The sequence below is a fragment of the Fimicolochytrium jonesii genome (genome assembly GCF_025526975.1).
Source record: "Fimicolochytrium jonesii strain JEL569 chromosome Unknown EV422scaffold_18, whole genome shotgun sequence".
Lineage (NCBI taxonomy): Eukaryota > Fungi > Chytridiomycota > Chytridiomycetes > Spizellomycetales > Powellomycetaceae > Fimicolochytrium > Fimicolochytrium jonesii.
Window position 1 is genome coordinate 189,608 of NW_026515685.1, and position 24,887 is coordinate 214,494.

The 24,887-nt window shown below is 54.8% G+C and overlaps 7 protein-coding genes across 7 annotated transcripts; 2 read left to right on the plus strand and 5 right to left on the minus strand.

The window, feature by feature from the left end:
- Window positions 1–603: 603 nt before the first annotated feature.
- On the minus strand, window positions 604–3,962 carry EV422DRAFT_535249 (uncharacterized protein). Its single transcript, XM_053070732.1, has 3 exons — window positions 3,300–3,962; window positions 2,997–3,227; window positions 604–2,921 (listed from the first exon to the last, which is right to left on the minus strand). The coding sequence occupies exons 1-3, from the start codon at window positions 3,927–3,929 to the stop codon at window positions 975–977; spliced, it is 2,808 nt and encodes a 935-aa protein (XP_052924043.1). The 5' UTR covers window positions 3,930–3,962; the 3' UTR covers window positions 604–974.
- Window positions 3,963–4,849: 887 nt separating this feature from the next.
- On the minus strand, window positions 4,850–6,308 carry EV422DRAFT_119290 (uncharacterized protein). Its single transcript, XM_053064654.1, has one exon. The coding sequence runs from the start codon at window positions 6,036–6,038 to the stop codon at window positions 4,905–4,907; it is 1,134 nt and encodes a 377-aa protein (XP_052924044.1). The 5' UTR covers window positions 6,039–6,308; the 3' UTR covers window positions 4,850–4,904.
- On the plus strand, window positions 6,304–7,459 carry EV422DRAFT_119255 (putative phosphoglycerate mutase). Its single transcript, XM_053064653.1, has 2 exons — window positions 6,304–6,538; window positions 6,607–7,459. The coding sequence occupies exon 2, from the start codon at window positions 6,637–6,639 to the stop codon at window positions 7,324–7,326; it is 690 nt and encodes a 229-aa protein (XP_052924045.1). The 5' UTR covers window positions 6,304–6,538; window positions 6,607–6,636; the 3' UTR covers window positions 7,327–7,459.
- Window positions 7,460–7,592: 133 nt separating this feature from the next.
- Window positions 7,593–8,559, minus strand: EV422DRAFT_498152 (uncharacterized protein; the record flags this gene model as incomplete). Its single annotated transcript, XM_053067993.1, has 2 exons — window positions 7,593–8,115; window positions 8,189–8,559. 2 exons carry the CDS (start codon window positions 8,557–8,559, stop codon window positions 7,593–7,595), a joined length of 894 nt encoding a protein of 297 aa, XP_052924046.1.
- A 1,047-nt stretch (window positions 8,560–9,606) lies between these two features.
- On the plus strand, window positions 9,607–10,032 carry EV422DRAFT_481751 (kinase-like domain-containing protein; the record flags this gene model as incomplete). Its single annotated transcript, XM_053067315.1, has 1 exon — window positions 9,607–10,032. A coding segment is annotated over one exon (426 nt), but the record flags the coding sequence as incomplete, so codon positions are not given.
- A 391-nt stretch (window positions 10,033–10,423) lies between these two features.
- On the minus strand, window positions 10,424–11,866 carry EV422DRAFT_119321 (uncharacterized protein). Its single transcript, XM_053064655.1, has one exon. The coding sequence runs from the start codon at window positions 11,673–11,675 to the stop codon at window positions 10,539–10,541; it is 1,137 nt and encodes a 378-aa protein (XP_052924048.1). The 5' UTR covers window positions 11,676–11,866; the 3' UTR covers window positions 10,424–10,538.
- A 93-nt stretch (window positions 11,867–11,959) lies between these two features.
- EV422DRAFT_535255 (uncharacterized protein) lies at window positions 11,960–15,438 on the minus strand. Its single transcript, XM_053070733.1, has 3 exons — window positions 12,976–15,438; window positions 12,595–12,907; window positions 11,960–12,520 (listed from the first exon to the last, which is right to left on the minus strand). Exons 1-3 carry the CDS (start codon window positions 15,166–15,168, stop codon window positions 12,057–12,059), a joined length of 2,970 nt encoding a protein of 989 aa, XP_052924049.1. The 5' UTR covers window positions 15,169–15,438; the 3' UTR covers window positions 11,960–12,056.
- Window positions 15,439–24,887: the final 9,449 nt, after the last annotated feature.

Genomic DNA, 24,887 nt, shown 5'->3' on the forward strand with positions numbered 1-24,887 from the left:
TTGTTGTTGTTGTTGTTGATGCTTGTGTGTGGTTGGGTGACTTTGGACAGCGGCAATGGCAGGGGGGAGTAGTTGCGCTGCGCCTAGAGCGATAATAGCTGCAGCAGCGTTGTTGCAGTTGTTGTCTGGTTGTTGTCTGTTGTTGGGTGTTAGCTAGCGAGGGAGGGTTGTGGCCGTACTCTCCCTCTCTCTCTCTCTCTCTCTCTCTCTCTCTCTGTCTCTCTCTCTCTCTCTCTCTCTCTCTGTCTTTCCGTGCCTGCCGAAAGCCTCCTCGCTTGCAGTGCGAATCATATGGAGTTGCCCCCTCCGAACGGGCCGATATACATACATAGGGGTACTGCGTTGAAACGGGCACGGAGGGAGCGGCTTTTCCCCTATATAGACTGTACTTTATTCCCAGAGAAAGAACGCGCGAAGGCAAGGCTGTGCGCGAGGGATCCTGTATTATATCAGTGAAGGGGAGGCGTATGTAACAGGCACGCACCGGTATTCCCACTGCTGGATTGCAATACGGCCCTGTTGCGAATGATTCTCGCACACGCAGATCAATCAAACAGGATTCCGTCACTCCTTGGCAGAACTGAAGTTGAAGTCCGCGCGCTGTCGAAAAAGACGATTTCGTACAAAAGACTATGATAATTTCAACAGCAAATAACCCAAACATACTCTATGCAGAAAAACCAGAATAGGAATGGGAGTATTTTGCGGAAAAAGGGAATAGGAATGGGAGTGGGGGGTTTGATGCCGGCCCTGTACAACCAGCGGTGCTCGGAGAGACAGTGTAAACGGCCCAACCTACTCGGCACAGAGCTCGATGCCCTTCCCTTCTCAGCTATTCCACGTGTGGCTGCGGTATGTCCGCATTGTCGGGTGTTTCCAAAGGCCTGCAAATTCAAGATCGGAAAGTCCTTCTCCTTCCTTTCGCGTGTATAACACAACTGTGAAAAAAAAAGTCCAACGTACCTGCCCACACTTTATCCCTGTCTTCTTATCCGCCAGTCCCTCACCAAATCCTCCTCAGTCATCCCACCACCACCACCACCACCACCACCTCCCATGGCATCGCCCCACTGATTTCCTCCCGGTCTCCCATCTCCCTCGTCAATCCGTTCATCCACCTCATTCAACGACCTCACCCCACTCATCCACGCATCCACACCCCCCTCCACGTCACGGTCGCGGATACGCTGACTTTCCTTACTCTCACCGTTCTGCGATGAACAGAGGGAGGACGAGCCGCCGCCTCCGCCCCCGCCGACGCCGCCGCAGCCGGGGATGTCTTGTGAGTGTGAATGATGCGAGTGTGATTGCTGCGAATACTCCGAAAAAGGGTGATACGGTTGCGATTGCGATTGCGACTGCAACTGCGAGTACGGTTGCGAGTCAGCGCGTTGATGCTGATGTTGATGTTGATGATGGTGGTCATGAATCTCCTGCGAATACTCATACGCCGCCCCCGGCGTCGGCGTCCCGCTTCGTTGACTCACTGGCCTGCCCCTCTCACCCTCTCCACCTCCCGCGTCTTCCTCATCGCCCTCCCGCTCACCTCGGACTGCCGAGTTGGGGAAGCCGTACACCCCGTCGCCGCCATCACCGTCCCTCAGCGCCGACCATGCAGGAAACGTATACGCCCCAACATGGTGCGTGTCGTGTCCCGACGCGTACGCGTGCTCCCCACCACCCACCTCCCGCCCATCAAACACGGGCACCGCGACGCTAAACCGGGTCTGCACACTCCCACCGGGCGTGGCTGGCCTCGACGCGAACGGCGCAATGGGATTGATGCCCGTGGTCGCCGTCCCGCCCGCGCCCGACGGCCCCACAGGTGTCGGCGAATACGCCCGCTGTGGCGTGGGGTTCAGATGCCGCGCTGGCGGGGTGGGTGAATACGTCTCGTAACTGGGCTGCTGCGATGGATTCAGGTACTGCTTTGGCGTGAGGTCACTGTACATGGGCGAGGAATGCGTTGTCTGGGAGGCGTACGAAGGGGACGAATCCCCATGCTCGGTTTTGAAGAAACTCGCCGGCGGCGTTTGGCTGTAGACAGTCGACGACTGTTGCTGTTGTTGTTGTTGGGAATGCGTAAAGATGGGCGTAAGGTATTCCGTCGGTGTAGTGGGAAAGTAAGCCCCGCCGCTCGGTATCTTCCTCTCAGGTGTGTCGTACTCCCCAAACCCAGCCTGGCCATGCTCATACTCATACTCATACTCCCGCTTGGCAACTCTCACATCCGGTCGCATCCCAGCCGTACCCGGTCGCCACGCCCCACCACCGCCACCGCCATCGGACGTCTCACCGCCCCGGTATACCCCAGCATACGGGACCGGCCAGGGTAACCTCCCCGCCGCCGGCTCGCTTTGCATGTTGTGCATGGTCTGCATGCTGGGTATCCCACCACCGTCTCGCCGGGTATAATCGCCCATCGGCCCGGAGGTCGATGTAAAGCCCAGTTGATTCGACACAGGGTTGGAGTGTTGTTGCTGCTGAACCGGAACATTCGAGTTCAAACCACCACCACCCCCACCGATCCTAAACGGGTCCTGCCCTCCCCATCGTCCTAACGGACTGCTCACTCCCACAGTCTGCTGCTGCGGCTGCTGCATCTGATAACCCCCGGGCAATAGCGAAACCGACACATGCGGCCCCACCAGCGTCCGCTGGCCCTGTCCCTGCACACCCACCCCCCTCGACGACAACGGAAACCCCACCAGCTGACCCACGGGGTTCGGCAACACCCTCGTCTGCGCCAACGACCCGGCCTGCCCGCCCCGCAGCTGCGGGAACGCCACCGGCGTCGCCGTCCCTGCCTGCGGGATCAACGGCACGATCCGCGGGACGTTGGCAAAGATGGGGAGGGACCCCGCGTTGGTTGTGATGCCGGCGGAGGGTTGTCCGGCGCGCATATGTGCGTATCTCACATACTACCCTCCCGGAAAGCCAAACCCATATCAGTTACCCCTCCCCCAGCGCATGGACTGAAAGAACCCCGCCCTTACCTTATCCACCGCCACCCGACTGAACCCCTCGACGCGCCCCCCGGGCCACCTCACCTGCACGGAGTAGAACACGTGCGGGGTGAGTCCCACGATGGTGCCCCCAGCCGCGATGCAGTCCTCCAACGCCGGGTTGGGCGGTCGGTGTGTGGTTGGAGCGTGGGATTTGGGCGGCGAGGGCGGCGTGAAGGTGGGGGAGAGACGGATGGAGGCGCGGGATGCGTCGAGGCGGTCCTGGAAGTGTCACAGCATCCAGATTAGACGATGCGCAGGAATGGGAAGGGAAAGATGGGGGGGATGGCATACCTGGGAGATATTCCAACAATGCACGACGCGGCCCTGCACACCCACCGCGGGGGGCGGGAAGCGGATGTAGACGCCGTAGGTGACGCATTCCTTGACGTGGATGATCCGGGCGCCGTTCCGGATCGCTGATTCAAAGTCCGTGCCGTAAGTTGGCGCGGTGGCGGATGTGTCCGAGGCGAGGGTAGGTGGGAGTGGTAGAAATAGGTTCGTTGTCGGGGCTGGGGCGTGGACTTCTGCGGCGGGTGGGAGTGCCGATGGGGCGGCGGCGGAGACACTGGACGATGCCGTCGCAGTCGTAGTCTTCCCCCTCTTGGCCGGCTTCTCCTTCCCCTCCGTGTTCGTCGCCGCCCTCCTAGTGCGTTTCCTCTTCCCGCCGCTCTCCTCACCCTCCTTCTTCTTACTCGCATGATGACTCGGGCGTTCCGGCTCCCGGGGCACCATACTGACCGGCTCGCTCATGAACGGCTGCAGCCGCTGTCGTGATATGTTGGTGTAGATAAACACATCGTTGCAGTCGGGGAGCTTGACGTGCACGGAGTAGTTGTCGTTGCGGGTGTGCAGCCGGTGCGAGAGGATGATCCCGTGGTGCTCTTCCATGCATTCTTCGAAGGCTACTTTGGGGAGGGGCATGGCTTTGGTTTGGCTAGTGGGGGGGGTTCCAGGTGGGGGTTGGGGTGAAGGGGTCGGCGAAAAGGGGGGAAAGGGGGTTGAAGGGGGAGAAGGGGTATGTAACGCAGGGAACGACGGAGGACGGAGGGATAAGGACAGGGGGAGATAGACGGGAGGGGTTCGTCTGGCTTCTGTGTACGTAGGAATGGAGAAGCTTTGTTTTGGCGTAAGTTTTTTTTGCTGGATCTGCTTTGTTCGTTGTTCGTTGGACCATGCGGTGGCTTTGGGAAGTTATGGAGAATCTGCTTTCCTTGTGAAACCTGCAACGCACATGCCTTGACCTAGTGCCCACTGGCCCTCTCGTTGGAGTAGCGATGGCTCTCCACAAAATCGCCCCAATATTCGCAGTCTGGCGCCATTTTCTCTTCCCCCGTTCATTAATGACTTGGGAGCGGGACAGGGGGGAATCCGACAGCGCGACACCTGTCAAATGCTGTGCCACTCGGCTACAGATTCGAAAGACGGTTTCTTTCCAGACAAGGGCTTCCATGCACTGCACGAAGAATGAACCAGAGCTACAATCGGATTACACGAATAGCAATTAGCGGCAGAGGTCCAGGAATCAACTGCAAGGCTTTCCTCGCATGTACACGTACGTCAGGCTCTGCTGCAGCATCAATATGCGCACGGCCGGCAAACGATTTCTGCTCTGAGAAAATACTACAATGCACGATTTCCAAATGCGAGCTGGCGCGTCGCAGCAGGACCAATGCCAGGCAACAAAGATCATGTAGGGAAGATGTGATGGTACTGTATATACGGAGATACGGTGCTGCCCATGGACACCGATGCGAAGAAGTGGTATTTCTATGTATAATGATGTGATGTGATGGCTAACGTCCGTCGCAGGATTAAGGGTGAGACGGGACAAGCAGCTTTTTATAATGCAGTAGGGATGCTGTCTATATCGTATGCTGAAAGGGCTGCAGACCGGCCTCAGCGATAGTGACAGTAATATGGACCCGGGTCCGGTTCGTCGTCCGTGTATTCGACATCGAGCACAGGCAATGGTTCCATTTCCAGCAATGTGTATTTGTCGGCAGGCATTTGCACACGGCGGACTTCTTCGAATTTCCCGCTCTCGGTGGCGAGCTGGACGTACATATCGATGCTTTTCGGATAATTATTCCATCTGACCGCCTGGTAGACCATGATCTCCAACGCGCCCCCGCCATTGTAGGAGTCTAGTTCGGCACGCCAATCGCTTATCATTCGGTCGAAGGAGAATCGCCAAGGCTCCACACGAGGCGGGGCGTACCTGAGCACGCGTGAGTGAATCCGAGTACTCGCGTCCCATGGTGGGAGCTTCATGGGATGCCTGTTGAATTCGATGTCAAGCGAGCGGGTCCATCGCGGCGTACGGTCCACGAAGCTCCGGCTTTCATCGGTATCGAGGAGCATGCGGAGAGTGTGGACGGTTCGTGGACCCCACTGCCGCCCGGCTTTGTTTTCGCTGTAGCCGATGAGTCGGTCGCAAACGAGTGTGACGATTCGCAAGGCTTTGAAAGGCGGTAGGTTGCGGAATGTACCGCCCAAGCTCTTGAGACTCGTGGTCTGGTCCGCGTAGATCCAGCAGACCGCTTGAGCGAGCTGCAGCACCTCCTCTTGGAAGCGATCCGGTTGACCAAGCGAGCTCAAGACCAATTCTCCATTATTCCATCCAAAAGTGTATACGTAGTCGTCGCGATCAATCGCAGTAGCCAGAGAATGGAAGTTGAGATCAAGTTCATCTGGTCGCGACATGGTAACTAGAGTGGTAATCTTTGCAAACGCTGGAGGGGTCCAGGCTTCGAACGAATAGACACCCCGAAATGGAATGACATTAAAACTCTTGATCCATCGAAATCGCTCCATGTCGGTTGTGAGAGTGGTGAAGAGCAAATGAACCTGGCGCTCGGACCGGATGACGATCGTAGAATAGAGGCATTTGAGAAGGCAGTCATGCCAGTCCCGGCATACGAAGATCATCTTGTGGAGCTCGGCTGTCTTCGAGAAGCGCAATATTTCTGGGATGAGTTCCAAAGGCAGCTTGGAATTGGGGGCACATTGCGCTCCCAACTTTGGCCCCATCGCTAACGTCTGACGATGTTGCCAGATGGGATCTTCGGCTGGTACGCACAGGAGAGCCCCTAGTCCGAACAAGGCTCTTCTCAGCGAGAGGCTGGGTGCGCGGGGCTTCAGGGGGGAAGCATGGGAACTTCAGCTCCAAGATGGGGTCCAGGGGCGACCGACTGGGCTTCAACCAACGTCCCAGCCGTTCGCTCCGACGTCCGTCTCGTCCCTCCTGCAGGTCCTGCCACTCTCCCTAGCTGAGCCAGCGTACTCGAGCCCGGTGCTGCTGTTGAGGGAGAGAGAGTGTGTACAGCAGTGATGTGCTCTGCCAGCGAGTTCTGGAGACGGTGATGCCGCTCGCCTGAACTTGAACCTGACGGAAGTCCTCAGGAAGTCCTTCTGCCTGCCTGATTTTGGTGCCCACATCAAACCCACTCTGGCACCCACACTAACAGTCCGGCCAACCCTACCCTGCTATCTATATATAACGTCCGTCGAAAGCCCCTGCACGTTCTCGGGTGAGTTTACCACCGGCCGCTGTATATTTAGTGGGAGGTACTTCAAGAATACTAATCAGATCTTCTAGCCGTCCATCTCTCCTCTCCCATCTCTTCCGATGAAACACCTGTACGTTGTGGTCCACCCAGAGGCGACCCACCACATCACAAAGGTCGTAGGGGGCTGGTACGACACTACACTCACCGAGAAGGGCCTTAATCAAGCAGACCGCATCGGCTATCACCTCCGGAGCATCATTCCCCCCAACGCCCGAGTCCACATCCACTCCTCCGACCTCCAGCGTTGCGCCGTCGCCGCCAAGCATATTGCGCAGTCCCTCGGTGGCATTCCCGTGAATGAGACCACGGATCTGCGCGAGCTAGCCTACGGCGAGGCGGAAGGAAAGCCCGAGGCGTGGTTGGAGGGACGATACCGATTTCCGCCTGCATCGCCGGCTGTCCCAAGCCTGCGCGACGAGGAAGCCATGCGAGTTAGGCTCGATCATGATTTTGGAATCAAAGGCGCGGAGACGAGACGCCAGTGTGGCGAAAGGGTCTACCGCGCGATGGAGAGGGACGTGTTTCCGCTCTTCGGGGATGGTACGGGTGACGTTTACCAAGTGGTGGTTACCCACGGGTTTGCGATGGTCATGGTTGTTGCTGCGTGGATTGGGATGCCGCTGGACGCTGCAGACGCGATTTCTATTGCTTCTCGGAAAGGAAGCATCACGGTGTTGCAGGAGGATGATGTGTATCATAACCGATGTATCGTGAGCGTCAACGAGATGGGTCATTTGACGGACGTTTGACTCGATTCTGTCGTACCGCACGGCCGAGAAGTATCGTTCGTCTCATTAAAAATGGGACGTCAACCGCGGTGACGGTTGCTGCCTACCCGGTTTGATGCTTGCGACGGCCGCCGGATAACCACAGGACTTCCAGAGATCTTAGACCATTACTCAAACTCATGTTGAGCATCTTGCGCTTGTATTCCAATATGTGTACGTAGTGTATATAACAGAATGCCTATCAGACACTTTTATTCTAAGGTTCACCAAAGTTCGCAACCAACGAATCAAGCACTAGGAAAGTCCGCCGGAAAGTACCTATTCCTCAAGAACCCTACAATTTTGTCGCCCCCATCCTCCACAAACTTCTTATCAACCAACTCCTTCACGGTATGCGTCGCATAACGCACCTTCGGCCTCTCCGCCTCAATAATCGCCACCACATCCGCCGCACACTCCTCCGGCGTCTGCCGCGAGTTCGCAGCCTCCGGCAATGAATACCGCGCGGTCAAGTTCTTGACATACTCATCCAACACCGGCTTGTAGGCGTCCCCAACATCCTGCCCTGCAAGCGTCTTCATCGCCGTCCCAGCGAAAGCGGAGGTGATCGCACCGGGGCAGAAACTGGACACGTGGATGTTCCATTTCCAGAGCGTGCCGTTGAAGGATTCGGCGAGCGAGTCGAGGGCGCATTTGGCCGCGCAGTAGGTTTCGTTGAAGGGTTGGCCCACGAGACCGCCGATGGACGAGATGTTGATGATGCGGCCGCTGTTTTGGGCACGCATGTGCGGGATTGTCAGGCGGCACATACTGAGAGATGGGACAGGAGTGTTAGTGTTCGGAAATAACATGAGTGTATGAACAATGAGCTGTAATGACGTACCGGTAAGCGCTAAAGAAGTTAACATCAAAGCAGTTCTGGATCTGTTCCTCACTCGCGGACTCGATCGTCTGCACGAACCCCGCCCCGGCGTTATTTACCAACACATCAATCCTCCCCTCCTTGTCCACAAGCTCCTGCACAGCCTTCTTACAACTCCCCGCATCTGTAACATCCAGCTCCAAGATTCCTACACTAGTCCCCTCAACGCCCTTCTCCCGCGCCTCCTTGTAGAACTCCTCCGCTTTGGCGAGCGACCGGAGCGTGCCGTAGACTTTGTATTGGGTGGGGGTTTTGGCGAGCTGGATGGCGAGCGAGGCGCCGAGGCCGCGGGCGGTGATGCCGGTGATGAGGACTACTGATGGGGTGGACATCTTTTCTTTTTTTGTGAGGAAGTGAGGTGAGAGCCTATGTCTTAGTGGCAGCTGTAGATGGTGGTGAGTTTTGGGCCCTACAATCCTGCGGCGCCTTTTATATCCTTTCCCTGGGCACAGACAATTCCTTTCCCCCTTCTCCCCGTCGACCAGACCCATCTTTTACGTGGCCCATTTCCATGGGCAGCGGCAAGGTACCTCGATCGGTGTGGTCGTTGGTTACTACGCGACAACTCCATATCAGCAGCCTCTCTAATTCACCACATGCCAATATGGAATTTGGAACTATACAACGGTAAAATCCGAAAAGGAAGGCAACCCGATTGTAGTCGGACACGGAGGCGTTCCGCGACCATGCAGGGTGCTACGTGCTACCTCCTATATGGGACAACTTTTTGAACAATGGAGAGAAGGCGGTCGGCGGTGGGCAGAATGGTCTGCATTGTGGCAAGAAAACGGAGAAGGAAGCATACAATTTGCATCTGGATATGGCCACGACACACCGGCCTATTTGCTTGCCAAGGTCTCCTCCTTTTCGCGTCGAGGCCTTCAGCCCCCAGCAGGTTTGCCACAAAGGCCAAGTCGCCACGTTTTGGTTCCAACTTTTTGCATGCAAGACGCGACGCGACGTTCTGATTACGCAAGCAAACGCGTGGGACAGGCCTCCTTGCTTCCTCCTTCCGCCTCCCTTCGCTCTCCTCACACGTAACCAACCCATCCCCCCTTTCTCTCTCCTCCCCTCGCTCCCTCCTTACCAGTATCCCTCCCTCTCTCGTTGTCCCCTCGTCCTCTCTCGTCTTTTCTGGACTGCAGCAGTGATTGTTGCGCCGCACAAATGGCGGATAGGATTGTAGGACACACGCGGCCAGACTCCACATCCTTAGAATTCCTCGTCAATACGCCCTTAGCAGAAGCAGCAAGATGACAACCATTCTCGCACAGACCTACCACTCAACAATAGAAGCCTGCCTTTGGAACGGCACTACCAAGGCAGTCATAAAGCGCTGCAAAAATCAGAGCGACCCTCGCACACGGCGCCGCTTCCTCAGCGAAGTAGCCGCTCTTCGCCGGGTTGGGAACCATGGAAATATCACCCAGCTCTTGTCTTACGATCAGCACTACTTGACCCTCACCCTGCGGCACGAGCAGGGTCAAAGTCTCGACAAGTTCCTTGATTCTAGTCAAAGGTGTACAATACCACCATCCTCCGCTATCCTTGTCTGGAAACAGGTAACCTCCGCGGTGTCGCATCTCCATTCTCTGAACCTGGTTCACGACGATATCAAACCCGACAACATCGTCTGGTCACCCGAGGACCATCACGCGGTGCTAATCGATTTCGGTGCCGCGCTGGATCTCGATGTACTGCCCAAAGACTACTTCAACCCGTCGGGAACGCCGAGCTACGCACCGCCGGAATTCCTGTTGAAGAGGAAAGGACCTGAGGCCGATGTCTGGGAACTTGGGATTGTTATGCTTTTCGCTTTAAGGCTTGTACGTTTACCGGACGGGAACTGGCTCTTGCCGGCGGTGTGGGATGAAGGAGGGGATGTGGAAATGAGGAGGTGGTTAGCCAAAGTGGAGGAGTTGAGGAAGAAGTGTCTGTTGGATGCTAGCGGGACTGTTGGCAGAGACACGAGCGGCGGCGGCGCTGACATTCCGCCTCTGACATATCCATTGCTTGCCAGGATGTTGGATGCGGATCCTGGTCAGCGAGTCAGTACTCCAGAGCTGCTCCGGGAACTTGAAGAAATCGCACACGGCATGAAATGATACCCTCGTATGGACATGGTATTATATCTCGCGTACAACTGAGAGTCCCACCAGCGGCGTTCCCGTCTTCCTCAGTGGTGCAACTTCATGTATATGTAACCTGGTCCGAATATGTTGATGCCATTCATTTATTTGGTACCCCGGTGTTTAAAAGTCTACGTATTCGAAAGCACATACGCCCATGAACAAAAATATTCAACCATTCGTCACCGAATCATGAAAGATCGACGGACCGAAACACCGTCACTGTTCGTTTCCACTTGCAGACCGGAACTGGAGGTCGATAGCGTGGTTGTGCCAGGCAGGACTAGCTCTTGCAGGCTTGTTCCCGCTCGGAAAATGCCGTCCACAATGCCCGCATCGATGACGCTGGCGACGCTCCTGTTGCGCAGACTCAACCGCGACAAACGCCCGAAGCCCGGTGTGTCCATCAGCGCTTTCAGAAGCCTGTGTTGCCTCACGACCAGGCTTCTATGCGGCACGCGGTGTTGCTCCCAGAAATCTATCTCGGTAGACCGCGCTGTGAGGAAGAGCTCTTTCAGTTGCGGCAAGCATCGTTCTTGTAATGACCTGGGGGAAAGCATCAAAATCGGAGAAACGTCGAGAGTAGTGACCGCCGGGTGCCGCACCTCGACTTGCTGGAGGTCCGGCGGGGTCCATTCACCGCTGTATTTCAGCCGCAAGTGTCGCAGGCTAGAAAGCTTATGGAGGTCCGAAGCGAGCCAAGCTGAAGCCGAAATCGTCACGGGTGCCCCAAAGTCCCGTTCTTCCGACTGCCAGGAAGCAAGGTCTTCCGGAAATGCTATAGAGAGCTTTACCAGCGCCTGGAGATGGTGCGTCATGCTCTGCCACATCGGTTCTGTCAGGAACAAGCTTCTTCGCAATGAAAGAGTTTGCAGGGTGTTTGCCGCCGCGGGGAGGTACTCCTGCATGAACGCAACTTGCGCATCCCTACCAGGGGAGTAGTCGCCAAGGGACAGTGACCCGAGCCGAGACGCCAAAGGAATGAGGGCCGGCACGGTAAAGTTCTCCGAAGCAAAGTCGAAGTTATCCCAATCGAGCTGCAGTCGATCCAAATTGGAGCATGCACCTGCAAAGACTTCAACATCCTCAGGTGTGATGAGCAAATCGTCCTCTTCGTCGTTGAACCAGCCCAACATGACTCCTGTGTTGCCGTTGCGCTCTCTAAGGGTGATGCTGCGGACACCCCGCACGGACTCTGGGCGGGAGCGGCATCGCGCGAGAAAGGCATCCAGGCGGTGACGGGCGGTGAACTGCCAGTCTGCTTGCTGTGAAGTGGTCTCTACGGGGTGGTCCAGAGGTGCTGCTTCCTCGGGATCCATTGCTTGCGCTTGCTCCAGGCTTCATTGACGATGGCCACGGCCGCTTGCACTCTAGGAGTCAGCTTGGAGTCTTTGCTTTTTGTTGGGGTCGGCGCGCCTTGGGGGGAAGTTAGAACCAAGAGGGAGCACGCGTTACGTGAGCAGTCTCTGGCCACGCTTTCGACTTCCGACAGGTTGTGAAATCTCGCCCATTCCGTAGGAACTGTCAACGCCCGGTCGGACTCGCATAACTCAAACCAACAACCAACGGCCAATGCGGCAGAGTCATCACTTGCCAACGCTTCCGTGGAACTCGATAAGCGAGCAAATACATAAATACACGTGTATATACATTCAGGTTGACGACCAGCGCCTCCTTTGGAAGTTTGTCTTCGACGCAGGTCAAGCAAGTCCCGCGACTACCCTCCGTAAGTCCGGGAGCATTCTATTATAGTCAGGGACTTTCCCATATCCCAGTTCTCCAACGGCCTTGACTTCCCACCGCGCCTCCGTTGCCCGTCTCCACAAGACGCACATTATGATATTAGTCCGATCCCCCAACTCCTCAGGTGACGATTTGAAGTTGTACGAGCACAACTCCGTGGTCTCGGTCGTGCTTGTTTTGTTCCCCTCGACGACAGGGGTTTCCAGGCGGACTGTGGGCGATTTGATGTCGGCGAGGGTGGAGCCTGCATAAGCTGACATGCAGAACACCAGCGCGCGAACGGTAGGGGGCAGCAGGCGGATGTTGACGGTGATGGTGTGGGTGCCGTGTCGGAGCCTATGGTCTACGATATCACCACTGTGTTTGATGGCGCCGGAGAGAGCAGTGGGCCTGCTGAAGTCAAGGTTCACAAGATGCTTTCCTAATGCGAGAATTAACATTAACGTTTTGGGGGGATCTTTGCAGGCCGTAGAGGAAAGAACTCCAGATGCCTACCTTCAAAGTCGAAGGCCGAGCAGGTAGCATCGAGGAACCGCAAATCTTCCGCGTACCGCCATGTCTCCTTCATGAAAACCTTCCTTACGTCTGGGGGTGCACTATACGACTGCCCTTTGAGAAGGATCTTGGACACTCCTGATTTGTGAATCTTGGTGAAATCCATCCCCCGGGTGTGATACTTTTTGCGGAGGGAGTTGCGTATCGATTGGGACCATGCAGCGGTGAGTTGACCGGGCGAGGGGCACTGTTGTTGCATGATGGCGTAGTAGGCGGGCCATGTGGATACAGCGAGGATGTTTTTGGTGTGGCTCTGTAGGACGAACAGACTTAGCATGATGTACTCGCTCGAGTTCACGACCTAGTGTTTCCTCGATGTACCTGGAAAAGATCGACAATCTTCTTGGGCGGCCTGCCGTAGAACTGGTCACTTGCATCCAAGAATCCGCTCGCCTTCGAGTCCGTGTCAAAGTAGCTCAAGAAGCAAACATGGAACATCATCAGCCTCTTCGAGACGACCTGCGCGTCCCAGACCTTCTTCAGCAGCGCCATGTCGGGCTTGACGGAGCCCGACCCCTCCGTCGTCTCTGCGAGCTCCGGATACTTGTGACACACCCACAGTACCGCGCGGTCGGCCGACTCGGACAGAAATGCGTTGGCCACGCGCGGAGCTGCCCAGCGATGCCTGGATGAGAATGGAAGGACGGGGAGGAGGTTGCCGAGAGAAGGGGTGGCGCTCTTCATCCGAGCGGCTTCTGAATTGACAAACGCATCGATCCGGCTGTCTATTCGCTTCTGAAGGGACGGGTACCGTTCGATGAGGGCGGCCAGAAGGCGGTGAAGCAGGAAATAACCCTCAATGGCCCGGGCTGAAGCCGCGACGCCGTGATCGCAAAGCTGGACAATGAGCGTATTCATCATCTTGGGAAGGACGTCCAGTGCCATCGTCGCATCAAACACCCTGGTCCCGCGTTCCGGCGACATCTTGATGAGGAATGCTTGAATGTCCGGCAAGGCGCGCGTGAAGTGCTCGTGGGTAAGGTAGACGGGACACCACTCGGAGAAATCGGTGTTCCAAACGGATTTGCGGACCTTGTCTTCGTGGAATGCGCTCCGACTCAACATCTCGACTTCGCACGCGATGTAGTCGACGCATTTCGTTTTTGGATTGACGGTATAGGTTATTGGGAGACCCAGGATGTCCTCTTCCCATGTCAGCTTGCTTGCGAAACATCTCATGCCGTCAGCAACACAGTTGACCTCCATTGCAAACGCGGATTTCCAGTCTGCCATCGTTGCGGCCGTGACGGATGCGTAGCGCGAACGCCCGGCGTATAGGGAAAACAAGTCCCGCCACACGCGCCCGTCCTCACAGACCAAATGCATGTGCCGGCATGTGGCGGAGAGGCTGAGCACATCGTTTCCCGTCAAACCGCATTGAGTCACGATGCGGAAGAGGAGCTCGTAAGGGAGCGTCGCGAACAGTCCTGCAGACAGCGGGTCTGAGGACGGGAAACAAACTGCGTGTTCCGCTTCTTGGTTTGCTAAAGATGTGACTGACGCAGGGCGGGCGGTGGACGGGGTGGAGACCACCAGCTGGCGAAGCTCAGTAAGCGACTGAGGGGGAGGTGCGATGGGGTCTGCCCTCTTCTTCTCCCTGATGACGAGGGTCCCCGGAGAGGCCTTGTGAATCTGCTTTGGTAATTGTGTTTTCTCCGCGGCGGCCGCTAGGACAGCCCACGAGCTAACGCCAGCATAAGTAGGCTTCGGCGCTTGAACACCCCGCGCTTTTGCAACAAATCCGGTTCCACTGGCCTTGACCAAGGTCTTGGGGGACCCGTAGACCTTCTCCGCCATTCCGACACGCTTGGCACGACGAGACTGCACAACAGTCCATTCGTCCTCTTCCTGCTGATTTTCGGATGCCGGGGTGGAATGGGCAGAAGAAACAATTCGCGGACGACGAGAAACAGGTGCGCGGCGAACAACAAGCTTGGTGACCTTGCTCATTTCCTCTTTCGTAGGGAAAGCTGGCCAGACCGCTCTCTTCCCATTTCCTTGACCGTGGCCGCAACGGGTGCATTCAAACATCCTCGCCGTCCGCACAGCATCACCTATTGTGCCGTGGTCGGTGGAATACATCAACGCAGTATCGAAAATGAACGCTTGCAGCTGCCTGAGGAGGCTGGCGACGGTGTACGACCTGGACCAGCCTTCGTACGGATTGTTCTTGTTGACGTCGAGCATGTCAAGGCAAATTCTGTATCCTCCGAGGGACTGAACGACGTTGGCGTGCGGGACCGGAGTGCAGAGGGTGACGCTAGGCGGGTCAAGGGGATACTGCTTGGGGAAGACAAGCACGAGGTGAAGGGTGAGGGACATGATGCCATCAGCGTCACTGCCGTCGTCGGTCGAAACTACGGTGCTACGCAAGTTGACGTGCCATTCGTAGATGTTGTCTTCGAGTGGGGCGGCAGTGATGTTGGCGTCGACAGGAGAGGCGTTGATCTCGGCCAGATCGCGGAGCAGACGACGGGTGGCACTGGGGAGAGCAATTGCGTTGGTGGCAGACATCACTGAACAGCGCCTGAGTGCTATAAGCTGGAGAAGCAGTAATGGGGGGCAGCGGATGAAATCCCGACTTGAATAGTAGAGAAGATGTCACACTGGAGCGACTGGAAGACCACGGTAGCGGGCGACAGCCGGGGGGTCGGCCCGCGGCATGGTTTTATAAGCGACCCACTAATAATCTGCCTCAGTCTCTTCGACGAGCTATCTGGGCCAGGACGTCAGGAGTGCGAGGGGAAGCCGTGGAGAGTGGGGCAGGACGCATGGGGAAGCCGGATCGCACAGCTGTCGACTGCGCAGACGAACAGCGAGAGAGCGGGGAAGTGACAGATCCACGCGTACTGTCGAAATCCGTCAGTTGGAAACGCCTTAACCCTCTATGGACTTTAATATAGACAATGGAATCCTTCTTTGCCGAGCTTCTGGCGGCGTTAATGTTAAATGGTACACAGTCAGCGATCCATCTCCGGGGCAGTTCCGTAGAATGCTAGGGGTTCGACTTCTCCAGGAGTTGACTTTTGCCGTGGTCGTACCGTATTAGATCGTGCAGATGTGGGGCGGAGGGGGTCATTCTCTACCGGAGCGAACGACAGCAACGATGCCAACAGCGGTGAGGAGGTAACGTAGGTCGCTTGTATGCTGAATGGAATGCTTGCCAGATCCGGTATGCACACCAAGCCCAATGATGACCTGGGACACGGGTGCGGTGACGGGTGCGGTGCGGTGACGGGTAACTCCACCCACTGAAAAAGGAAGACTGGTTGACACTTGGAAAGGAGAACAAGCGGACACAAAACGCCTCCATTCTTCTATCCCTAAACTACACTCTCCAGTCCGCATCCCAGACTACTCCCTTCTACGCCAACTATGGTCTCCACCCCCGTTTCAGTCTTGCTGCCTCTGCTACCTCTGAATCCGTCAATCCGGCTGCCAAAGCTCGTGCTAAAGAAATCAAGGAAATCTATGGGCAGCTTGCCCTTGAGCTCAAGGAAGCCCGAGATCAAGAGGAGCATTACACCGAAGAGATTACTGTGATTGAAAAACCACAGCGGCTTGACGCTAGCTACCGGTGTCAACGATGCCAATCTTGATTTTATAATCTCGACGACCTTGACGACGGAGACGGAAGCGAGGAAGAGAAGACAGAGCGAGAGCGATAGGAGGCAGGAGATTGTATTGGCAACACAAGGAACAAGAACTAAAACAGGAGTTGAAAAGAACTGGTGTTGATCTGCTGGGGAATCAGGAGAGGGGAGATGAGGGGAGGCGGCTACTTCTGCTTTTCTGGGAAGACAGGGGGAAGCATGGGCAAGCAGGGGCATGAAAGAAGAGAGAAGGCAGGAGAAGCGCCGAGGGTGGGGAAGGTTTGTAAGCACCAAGTGTGGGCGGGTGAGGCTACATGCGGCTGTGTCCAGCTGCGTGGAGAACATAGGTGTGGAGGGGTGCGGCTGCATCCAGGTGTCAGGTTTGACAGGCAATTGACATTGACGGCTGTCAGCGTGCTGTCATGAAGTAAGCTTATGGTATGGACGCGTCATCCATAACATCACCCCCTCCTTTTGCCGCGTCCTCCCGATGTTGTTTTGATGTTGGGTTTGGGAACCTGGGGGTTTGGTCGTGATTTGCTGGGGTACTTGTGGTGGAACTGCTGACAAGCTCTTGACATCGGACCAGGTGTTTCACTGGCTCCCATGTCTTCTCCAAGATTGGCTAACCCTGCCATTTGATAAGGTACCGGAGGCGGTGGCGCTGGATGCGGGAGTCCGGAACGTCTTCTACAATTCATTCCTCCTGGCCTTCGGCTTCTTCTGGTGGAGCTGACTCGGGTTCATGGTGCTCGGGAATGGTGTAGCGGGTTTCGAGGAAGGTGAGATGGAAGACATCGTGGATTTTGTAGGTAGGCGGAAGTTTGAGACGGTAGGCAACTGGTTTGATTTTTTCGATGATTGTGAATGGCCCAATCTTACGGTTGTTGAGTTTTGGAGAGGGTGTGGCGTAACGTCAGGGGAAGCGTAGACGATATTGGGCCCTTCTGAGAGGGCTGAGAGCAGTGTATTGTAGTGAAGAAAAAAGTAAGAAGCTCTTCGCAGCGGCCGCTCGACTGACAGCTTTATATATGGGCTGCCAGTGGGGCTTGCGTGGCTTCAGTGAGGCTTGGCGCCTTATGTAATGTATCACAGAGAGCTCGGGTGGCCAGCCCGGGTCTCGGATCAAGTAGAAGTAAAGAGATAAAATATGAAATACAAGTGAATATGAGATATCCCCGACGCCTCCCTCAGATCCTGAGGAGGGCGCCAAATATATAAGAGGTGAACTACGAGGGATATGTGAAGAAAGGGAGAGCTCATGTTCATTTTAAAGTGTTGACACACTTGTTCATTTTATAGTGTTGACGCACTGTGTGATGTGTGTGTTTGAGGCAAAGGCGTCCCTAAGCCGACGTCATGTGTGATATGTGTGTGTAAGGTCGGTTCTTGCGTCGCCGCGCGTGTGATGTGATATGAGATGCTCTATGCTGTTTGTCTCCGTATCCACAAAGATTGTGGGTGAGCTTTTTGCCATCGTTTGTAGGCAGGCGTGTAGCGAAGTGCGGATTCAGGTTCCCAAGTAGGGTCAGGATAACCGAGCCATTTGACTAGAAGATTTCGTACGGCGGGTTGCTCGTCGATGATGTCTTCTACAACCCATTCGGGTTGTCCGCGTTCTTGGATTGGTGGAGGAGGTTGTGGAACTGCACGTTGTGGGTATTGCTCTTCGTGATGTGGTCGTAAAATATCGACGTAAAAGATGGGCCAGATGCCGCTGATCTTCGATGGTGATAAATCAAGTTCGTAGGTATCAGGAAGTGCTCCCAGTGCGATGATTTTGAATGGTCCGATCCACGTAGCTGAGTATCGAAGTCCTCTTCGAGCGTCTCCTTCTAGGTTGATTCCTTGTCGATTCAGATCGACGAGGTCGCCAATTTTGTATGCGATTGGCGTTCGACCTTTGTCGTGTTGACGTGCGAGTTGATCTCGTGATCTCTGAAGGTTTTCGCGTACGATACGGGCGATGTCCTCCTGCCCTTTCTTGAAGAGTTCAATTTCGTTTCGATCTACAGCTTGAAGTTTGAGTTCTTGTCCTTCGAGTGTTGGATTCCAACCTGGGAGGATTGGAGAACGTCCGAGATCTACTTCGAATTGTGATAAACCTGCATATTCCTCCCTCGGAGCGGTGTTGTATGCGAATTCGATTAAAGGCAATAGTTTCTTCCAATTGCTTTTGTCGTAGTTGAGATATTGCTTCCAAAGCCTTTCCAGGGTTTGGATGGCTCGCTCAACTTTGCCGTCGGTTTGCTGGTGACAAGCCGTAGTGAATTCGTGTTTTACGCTGAGGAGAATATCAAATGCGAGGAAGAAGTCGGAAAGTGCGCGAGGTTCGCGATCCGTAACGAAGACTTTTGGCGTACCGACATGTTTCCAAACATGATCTAGAAAGACTTGGGCTAGTTTGCGTCCAGTAATTGTTTTCCTGATCGGTGTCAGAATCACACGTCCGGAAAGGTAATCAGAGCAGACGAGACAAGAGTTTGTTTCATCTACTTTGAAAATGTCGAATCCGATTGTGTGCCATCTTCCAAAAGGTATAGGAAGAGGTTGAGAAATCCGTATCGACGATGACCAGGTTTGAATTGTCAACAGGATTTGCAAGTTCCAACGTATTTGATGACGTCGGAGCGTACGGTAGGCCAGTAATAGTCCGCAAGAATTCTCGCAAGAGTCTTCGTAACACCGAGATGTCCTCCGGTGGCGAGTTCGTCATGGAATTTCCGCAAAATCTTCGGGCGAATGTCTTCAGGAACGTATAGACGTCCTTCGTGTCGTACTAATCCATTTTCGAACGTATAACGGAGTTCTTTTGAAGTTTTCTCGTGTTGAGGCTTTCGAGAGATTCCATTGAGATAATCCGAATATGGATCTTCGCATAGCGCTTTTTTCCATCCTTCTTCTGAGCAGGTAGGTGAGTTTTGTGGAACGTGTGTTGTGGCATTGGAGGAAGGTTCGTTGACAAGCATGTTGCTGATCTGCGTATGCATGTCGAGGCGTCGTTGACAATCTACACACCGAGGCGCATAGATTGGCTTGCGGGAGAGCATGTCGGCGATATGATTCCATTGTCCAGGTAAATACTGGATGTCGAAATCATACTCTTGTAGCTTCTCCACCCAATTGGCTTGTCTTCTGCTCAAATGGGGTTGCGTTTGGATGATTTCGAGTCCCTTGGCATCGCTAAAACATCGGAAGTAATGACCGATGAGATATGGTCGATTGGCGACCAACATCTTGACAAGAGCTAATAACTCCTGTTCGTGCGTAGGATATCGAGTTTCTGCATCCTTCATCTTTCTAGAAAAGAAGACCATAGGCCGGAGCCGAGGTCACTTCTTCCATTGTCCGACGAGAGTAGGCAGATTCGTAGGGATCGTTTCATCGCCAGATGGTTGTCCAATCCAGCCAGCGATAGCGTAGCCTGATGAGTCGGTATAGATGTAAATTGGCTTGGTTTCATCGATTGTTGCTAGCGTAGGCACATTGATCAACGCTTCTTTCAACTTTTGAAATGCCTCTTGATGCTCAGGACCCCATCGAAATTTGACTTTTAAAGATTGAATACTTGATAGGGGCAGACCGATGTCCGAATAACCTTGTACGAAGTCGAGGAAATAGTTCGTGAACCCGAGAAAGCTTTGAACTCCTTTTGTTGACTTTGGAGTAGCCCAATCCTTGATAGCTTGGATTTTCGAGGGCGCGATGCGAACTCCATGTCTTCCGACAATATGTCCACACCATTCGAGTTCTTCTTTAGCCCATACGCACTTTGAAGGCTTGATGAAAAGGGCATGTTCTTCAAGTTTTTTCAGGATACGATCGACGTGTCCCTGATGTTCGGCTAAGGTCTTCGAGAAAATGAAAATGTTGTCCATGTTATGAATGGGCGGAGCCGATGGAAATAGAGGCGACTTGTGGTGCAGGTTGTTGACAGGTAATGGTATTCAGACCGAAACAAGAACTAGAACAAGACTCGGAAGAACTGGTGTTGATGTGCTGGGGGATCAGGAAGTGGGGAGCTCAGGGGAGGCGGCTATTCATGTTTTTCTGGGAAGGCTGGGGAAGCGTGGGGAAGCAGAAGGGTACGGAATGAGAGGGAAGCCAAGAGAAGCGCCAAGGGTGGGGAAGTATGGAAACAGAAGACTGGGGATGGGGTGGCTACGCTGAGGCTGTGGGCGGGTACGTGGGGAAGTATGGAGAAGGGTTTGTAAGCGCCGAGTGTTGGAAGGTGTGGCTACGTGCGGCTGCGTGGAGAAAATGAAGGCAGTGGCAGGTGTGGGGTAGCGCGGCTGCGTGCGGCTGCGAGTTTTGGCAGATGTCAGGTTTTGACAGGGAATTGACATTGACTGACTGTTGGGATGCTGTCATGAGGTAAGCGCATGGTATGGACGCGTCGTCCATAACATCACCCCCTCCTTTAGCCACGGCGTCCGGATGTTGTTTTGATGTTGGCAGGCTTTGGTCGGGGTTTGTCGGGGTACTTTTGGTGGAACTGGGCGACAAGCTCTTGACATCGGGCAAGGTGTTCCACTGGCTCCCATGTGTTCTCCGAGCTTGGCCAACCCTGCCACTTGATGAGGTACTGAAGGTGCGTGCGTCGAATACGGGAGTCAAGAATGTCTTCCACAATCCATTCCTCCTGTCCTTCGACTTCTTCTGGTGGGGTGGGTTCTGGCTCAGTTCGCTCCGGAATGGTGAAACGTGGTTCAAGAAGGGAGACATGGAAGACGTTGTGAATTTTGTAGGATGGGGGAAGCTTGAGGCGATATGTGACCGAGTTGATCTTCTCCGTGATTGTGAAGGGGCCAATCTTACGGTGATCAAGTTTCTGGGAAGGTCGGAGAGTCTTGAGATTCCGCTGTAAGAGCCAGACACTGTCCCCGGGTTTCATGTCTGGGCCAGGTGCCCTCTTAGCATCGGCAAAGCGCTTCATGCGTCCTTGGGCCTCCTTGAGCTCAGTGGCAAGCTGTTCATGGATTTCCTTGAGATGGTTGGCACGAGCTTCGGCTGCAGGATTAAGGGATTCGGTTGTGGTGGCGGAAGCCAGACTGAATCGAGGATGGAACTCTAGTTGGCGTAGAAGGGGGTTGTCTGGGTGGCGGAGTGGATGGTGTTATTGTAAGAGAACTCAGCAGAAGACAAGAGTTCCTTCCAGTTATCTTGTTGATAGTTGCAAAAGCAGCGAAGATATTGCTCAAGAATCTGATTGGTCCGCTCGGTTTGTCCATCGCTCTGGGGATGGAACGCCGATGAGAGGTTGACCTTGGTTCCCAGGATAGCAAAGAGACGTTTCCAGAAGTGGGAGTTGAACTGTGGGCCACGGTCAGATACAATATCGTCGGGGAGTCCATGGAGCCGGATGACATGGTGCCAGATCAGATCTGCAGTTGACTCAGCGGTGGCAGTTTTCCTGCACGGTACAAAGTGCGCCATCTTGGTGAACCGGCAGATGACAACGAGCACAGAATCAACCCCATCACTGGCGGGTAGATCCGTGATGAAGTCCATGGAAATTGACCCCCAGGGGCGGTCAGGGACCTGCAGGGGTTGGAGGAGACCGTAGGGCTTGTGTCTGCTGGTCTTGTCTTGAGCACATACGTCGCAGGACCTGATGTAGGACTTGACAAAACGCCACTGGCTAGGCCACCAGTAGTTGCGTGAGATGAGCTCCAGGGTCTTTGACATGCCGTAGTGTCCTGCCAAACGCGTGTCATGCATGTCCCGGCAGATCTCAGCACGGAGCTTGTTGGTGGGGACGTAGACAAGGTTGTCGTACAGCAGAACCCCATTTTCCTCGGAGAATCGCTTTATCCGTTCTTGGTCTTCTTGAGATTGCTGGGCAATGGGGGCCCTAAGCTGTCGCCGGATGGTTTGCGCAAACACATCGGATGCCAGGGCAGCTTTGATTTGGTCAAGGAGCGAGGAGTCTAGTGGGGTCAGATAAGTGGCGGCCAGGCGGAGATGGTCAGGGGTGAGGATCGTGGTTTCCTGGGAGCGGAATGCTTCTTCCCCCTCCCTTAGCTCGTATTCAGAGCGACGAGAGAGGGCGTCAGCTTGGTGTTGCTGGGTACCAGGGCGGTATGTGATGACAAAGTCAAAATCAGCAAAGAAGATTGACCAGCGGGATTGGCGGCGGTTGAGGGTACGGGTAGTCATGAAGTACTGGAGGTTCTTGTGGTCACAGTAAACGATGACCTTGTGGCGGGCACCAATGAGGTGGTGTCGCCATTGAGCAAATGAGTCTTGGATAGCCAGGAGTTCCTTGTCGTAGATCTCATAGTTGATTTCCTCAGGAGTAAATTTGCGGGAGTGAAAGGCCACGGGGTGGAGTTGATCTGTGTCATCGGGTTGAAGGAGGACGGCGCCAAGGGCAAAGTCTGAGGCATCGGATTCGACAATGAAGGGCTTGTCAGGGTCGGAGTGAGTCAGGATAGGTGCGGAGGTGAAGGCTTTCTTGAGGGTTTCAAAAGCTAGGTGTGCAGCGTGGGTCCATTTGAATGGCAAGTCTTTGCGAGTGAGCGTGGCCAGGGGTGCAACGATCGCAGAGTACCCTTTGATGAATCGCCGGTAGAAGTTGGCAAAACCAAGGAAGCGCTGGATGCCTTTGACATTCGTCGGGGGTTCCCATTCGGTAATGGCAGCCGTCTTCTTTGGGTCCATGGAAATGCCTTGCTGGGAGATGATAAACCCCAGGAACTCAACAGAGTCACGGTTGAATTCGCATTTTTCCGGTTTTGCATACAGCCCGTGCTGGCGGAGTCGTGAGAGCACCTCTCGGACGTGGTTGGGGTGGTCTTCTGGGTTTTTTGAGAAGATCAGAATGTCGTCAAGGTAGACCACAACAAAAACGTCGAGAATGTCACGGAATATGTCGTTCATGAGGTGTTGGAATACTCCAGGGGCATTGGTGAGCCCAAACGGCATGACATTATACTCGAATAGGCCGTAGCGACATCGGAACGCTGTCTTCCATTCATCCCCTGGCCGGATCCGAAGAAGGTTGTAGGCTCCCCGGAGGTCAATCTTGGTGAGCCGGCGTGCCCCTTGAAGACGATCCATGATGCTGTTAATCAAGGGCAAGGGATAGCGATTCTTGATGGTGATATTGTTGAGTCCACGATAGTCGACGCACAGACGGAGGGAACCGTCCTTTTTCTTGACAAAGAGGACTGGGGCACCGGCGGGAGACTTGGAGTGCTTGATGAACCCCTTAGCTAGGTTCTCTTCAAGGTAGTCACAGAGTGCCTGCATTTCAGGCTCACTGAGACTATAGATCGGGCCGAACGGTGGCTGTTTGCCCTCTTCTAAGTCGATGGGACAGTCGTAGGGTCGGTGCTCTGGGAGGGTATCCGCGTTCTTCTTGGCGAAGACGTCCGCAAAATCTTGGTATTCTTCAGGAATGATGGCCTTCGGATCTTTTGGAGGAGTGGTCGCCAGGGCTTGGGAATCTGACTTGGTCGGATTGGCGTAGGCAATGAATGCCTGGTCATGCCTTGCCGCCACACGGAAAGCTGGGGCGCTGATAAACGATACGTGGATCGGTGTGGGTGCTGGGTCCAGTGTGTTGGGTGTCTGGGCTAGGGAGACTGAAATCTCGTCTTGATGGATACGGATCAGAGGTTCAGGGGTTCTTGAGGGCTTCGGGCTAGGTTCTGTTGGCAGGGCATCCCAGGAGGCGTATTGTCCAAAACCGCAATGGCGGCGGACGCAAAGAGTGCGAGTCTTCCAATGTAGCTCCACATCATGGAGCTCAAACCAGGGAAGCCCCAGGATGATTGGCGCATGCGGGGAACATGTCACATGGAATACCACTTCCTCAAAATGGTCGTTGACCCACATGCCCAAAGGTTGGGTGGGATGGGTAATGGAGCCCGCATGGCTGGGACGTCCGTCAACCAGTTCAAGCGCAATGGGGTCCTCCTTCTTGACAAGTGGGATGCGGTGCTTGCGGGCATAACTTTCGTCGATGAAGCACGACATCGCACCGGTGTCGAGTAGTGCTGAAAGCTGAACTGGAGCTCGCTGGGCCGATATCTGCAGGGTAACAGGGTACTCGAATGGTGAGGATGGGCCCAAAGTCCGCATGGGTGAGGGTATCTCAGATAGGAGATTGACATTGTTGGTGGTCAGGAGAAGGGTGTTGCTGGAGATGCCAGGATCGGAGCAAGGTTTTGTGGCTTCTCCCTTGGCAGTACTTGCGTGGTGAGAAGGCCCAGGACAGGTGTTGCCCAGCTGCTCGGCCTTTACTGCAGCTGGACTTCGGCAAAATCCTGGATAGGGTGCAGGTTCCTTAACCGCGACATTCGCCGTGCGTATCTTGTTCAGGGCAGAGTTTGGCTATGTGGCCGGGTTTACCACAGTAGAGGCAAAGTTTGTTTGTGATGCGGTGTTGGCGCTCTAGCGGTGTGAGGGGTCCTCGCGGACGAGCAGCGTCAATGATCATAGGGTCGTCTGGGCGGTTGTCGGGGCTCATGAGGGTGGGGCTAGTGGTAACTGGCACATATGGCTGTCGGTTCCTGCTTCGCTCTAGACGGCGCTCAAACAATCGGTTGTCACATTGGATGGCCTGTTCCATCACGGTGTCGATTGAGGCGGTAGGGGGCATCGTGAGCATTAAGTCCTTGACGTCTTCTTTGA